The following is a 3367-nucleotide window of genomic DNA, read 5'->3' on the forward strand; positions in this document are numbered from 1 at the left end:
TATATACACGGTTAGGGGTTGGGGTATATACATATATAGCTAGCAACACGCTAGCCACGCCCACTCCAGTAATATATAATCAATGGTCTGATCCATACCACACCCACTACTTTAAGACATTTCTGTGTTCATTGAAACAGGACCCGACTCCATCCCTTTCTGTAACCAGGTCCGAGTCAACAGTTTGTTCCTGAGCCATAAATCTAGTCTGTTTTCTACTTTACGAGGTGTAATAATTAATTACCTGTATTCATTAACGTGGTTAAAGGAAGAGCTTACCAGGTCCTCAGGCTGGGAGCACTGGTCCAGTCCTTCACTCTGTGGACAAACAGAACATTTTCACAATGAAAACTTTAAAAAGCTTCAACAACAAACAGTTGTGTTTCCTGTTTACTTTGATGTTGTTGAACTTCATCCCACAGCGGTAGGTCGCAGCCAGCGCGGCGGTGAGGTGGATCTCTTTGGTCAGCTGACGCCACTTCCTGCAGTCCTGTTTGGTGCACTGAACCTGACGCAGAAACACCAGCGGTTAGCACCACGGTTAAAAGGCTCGGCTCAGACCAGGAGGAGGAGGAGCTCCTCGTACCCAGTACGGCAGCAGCTGGTCGGCCATGAAGGCCTTCAGGCTGGGCTCGCTCTTCCCGTTGCTCGTCCACACCTTCTTCCAGGAGGCGAACGTCTCGTAGCCGTCTTTGTGACTGAACACAGAGGAGCAACTCTGTTAAAGCGTCCGTCTGCTCGGCGCCGCGCAGCCTCTCTTACCTTCTGTAGCAGTGGTCGAAACACTCGTTGCAGAAATGTTCACCGCACGACAGGTGATACCAGCGAGACGTGTAGCCGTTTTTCGCACACCTGAGGAGAAGGAGAAGCTGCTGGTGATGATAATCCTGAGGAATAAAAACAAAGAGGTTTTTCCTCTTGGATTACCTTTCTGACRCACTGGCAAAGCAAACGGGGTAGACGGCAGAGCACCCGGCCTTCTCACATCTTCTGTACTTCTTCTCCGACTGCTCGTCTTCTTCCTCCGTGTCCGTGGCTTTTCTCTTACTCTGAAACAAAAACAATAACATGCATTTGTTTGATAATTAAAAGAGGATAAGTCAGTGAGTCATACATGAGAATTTGTTTGTCTGTTAGCAAAATATCTCATCCCTCCTACAATAAAACCCTGTTCAAGATGGCCGCCACAGCTAAACCTTAGCAAGAATCATCATTTTTCTTCCGCACGTTTTTCAGCAGCTAACTCCTTCCACACTTTTTATAATATTTCAACAATTCATTTATCAAAACGTTCAGCTCATTTAAGCCAAGGGTGCTGATTGTTGGTATTTCAGCTGTTTACACTTTTTCAGCTGTTTCACWTTTTTGCCATTGAAACTGAATTTTCAACATCTTTAAAACCCTTCAAAATGTTTCTAAACTTTTACAGCACCTTACACAACTTCTTCTGGTTCCGCTCTATATTTCCTTGTGCTAATTTTAGCTACTTTGTTTGCTAATTTAGCTGTTTTCTGCTATTTCAGCTAAAAGTTTGCTTCTTTTTGCTATTTTTCTGCCTTTTTATGCTACTTTGTGCTGCCTATGCTTCTTACAGATGATTTTTTTTCTATATTGAGCTTTTTTTCTGCAATTTTAGCTAAAATTCAGCTGTTATTTGCTAAAGTTAGCCATTTTAAGCTAAATACACAGTTTTTGTAGCATTTACAACATGTGCTCCTTATGCTTATTTATGCTATTTACAAACAAATTCTAGCTGTTTTACTGAAAATTTCAGTTGTTTCAGCTATTTTGCTACAAACGGACAATTTTGTACTTTTATGCACTTTTTTCTGCCAATTTAAAATTTTGTTAGACAACTTTCACTATCTGGGTGTTAATTACAACTTGTGGCTGCTATCTTTAGCTTATTTTATGCTAATTTTAGCCTTTTTTATTCTTTTTCAACTTTAGATCTGCTTCTTTCTGCTTTTCTTCTGTTTTCTACTTTGTGTTTCTGCTAATTTGTGCTATTTATGCTTCTTACAGATGTTTTCAGCTACATTCAGCTATTTTAGCTGTTTTCTCTTGTTTTCAACTAGATTTGAGTTTCTTTTTACTGTTTTTCTTCAAAGTTTTTTTATTTCAGCTTTTGCTATTAAATATTTTCAGCTGAATTTCAGCTTTCACAGCATTTTCTCTAGTTGGTTTTGTTTTATCTGAATAAATAAAATGTTGTTATTAAGTTTGTGATTAATGCCAACATGTAATATAAATAATAAAAGCTGTAATATTTGATCATATTTAAATTAATTCTCAGCTTTAGCATGAATCAGAGAACAAAGCCCATCGTGCACCTGTCCAGGTGGGGGGTTGTTGGTGCGCTTCACCCGGGCGGTGGTCTGCCTCCCGGAGGAGCGCAGGGTCTGTCCGTCCCCCGGTGACTCCCCGGAGCTCCTCTTCTTGGCTCTGCGAGCCCCGGAGGCACTCCCGGAGTGATCTGCAACAACAATAACAAACCGTGTCTGAGAGGGGCGGAACAATACAGCTCTGATAAAACTATAAACAAAACCGATAAAAGTCTTTTCATAACTGAAAACCAGATTAATAAACCCGTAAAACCGAATCCAATAAAAATATGAGATGAAATAAATCGTAAACACAGCACAGGTTCTGATTTAAAGACGTTATTTAGCCCTTTAAATTAGCATCATGTCACAATTAGCATGTAGCATGTAGCTAACCGCTGACCTGCGTCCGACAACATGGCGCTGGCGGCGCTGACGGATAAAGCCGGAGCTTTTTTTAACCGGTTCGCGTCTCCTGCGGTTCAGTAAACGGTTAAATTCACCCTCCGTTTTATTTTCGTGAAGGAGGAGAAAATCAAAACGCGTCGCTGCAACAAGAACACGACTTCCTGTTTCACGGAGGAAAATGGGCGTTTCGTTTCAAATGACTTTTGGGCTTCGCTGCTCGCCGTCCGCGACGTTTTTTACGTCGTTACTGTGGCAACGATATTCACCACTACAAACACCTGCAAGCTATCTTTTAGTTACAGGTTATCTTGTGTTGAATTTACAAAAAAATGGATTCCGGTCAATTTGTTCACAAAATAAATTCAGACATTCCTGGGATCAGTCTGAGAGCAGCACCTAAAACCTTTCAGGAGGTAAAGTTTATTTTATTCTTTAAAATCAGATTCAATGAACCTTTAGCTAGCGCGGCTAACTAAGGAAAGCTAGTTAGCTAGTTTGGCTAATGTTAGCTTGAAGRTTAGCTGGTAAAAAACAACACTACAGTTTAAAGAGTAACTTACCCCAAAATTAACTTTTTTTAGCTGATAAACTGTCTAGAATGTGTCTAAAATGTTATATAGTACTGTTTCTGTGCT

The 3367-nt window shown here is 40.7% G+C and overlaps 2 protein-coding genes across 2 annotated transcripts in view; one reads left to right on the plus strand and one right to left on the minus strand.

Annotated features, from left to right (window-relative positions):
* The window catches only part of kdm1b (lysine demethylase 1B), a 12003-nt gene extending 9082 nt beyond the window's left edge, over positions 1 to 2921 (minus strand). The window contains exons 1-7 of the mRNA XM_014025678.1: positions 2728 to 2921; positions 2334 to 2476; positions 928 to 1049; positions 763 to 852; positions 587 to 698; positions 395 to 508; positions 280 to 318 (exon numbers count right to left, since the gene is read on the minus strand). Coding sequence (XP_013881132.1) covers positions 280 to 318; positions 395 to 508; positions 587 to 698; positions 763 to 852; positions 928 to 1049; positions 2334 to 2476; positions 2728 to 2743 — 636 coding nt within the window. The 5' untranslated portion in view covers positions 2744 to 2921. The remainder of the gene's footprint in view (positions 1 to 279; positions 319 to 394; positions 509 to 586; positions 699 to 762; positions 853 to 927; positions 1050 to 2333; positions 2477 to 2727) is intronic.
* A 57-nt stretch (positions 2922 to 2978) lies between these two features.
* cfap69 (cilia and flagella associated protein 69) overlaps positions 2979 to 3367 on the plus strand; it is a gene marked incomplete in the record, with an annotated part of 17496 nt that continues 17107 nt past the window's right edge. The window contains 1 exon segment of the mRNA XM_014025677.1: positions 2979 to 3145. Within this exon segment, the coding sequence (XP_013881131.1) occupies positions 3062 to 3145 (84 nt within the window).

This window comes from Austrofundulus limnaeus, unplaced genomic scaffold (assembly GCF_001266775.1).
Source record: "Austrofundulus limnaeus strain Quisiro unplaced genomic scaffold, Austrofundulus_limnaeus-1.0 Scaffold490, whole genome shotgun sequence".
Lineage (NCBI taxonomy): Eukaryota > Metazoa > Chordata > Actinopteri > Cyprinodontiformes > Rivulidae > Austrofundulus > Austrofundulus limnaeus.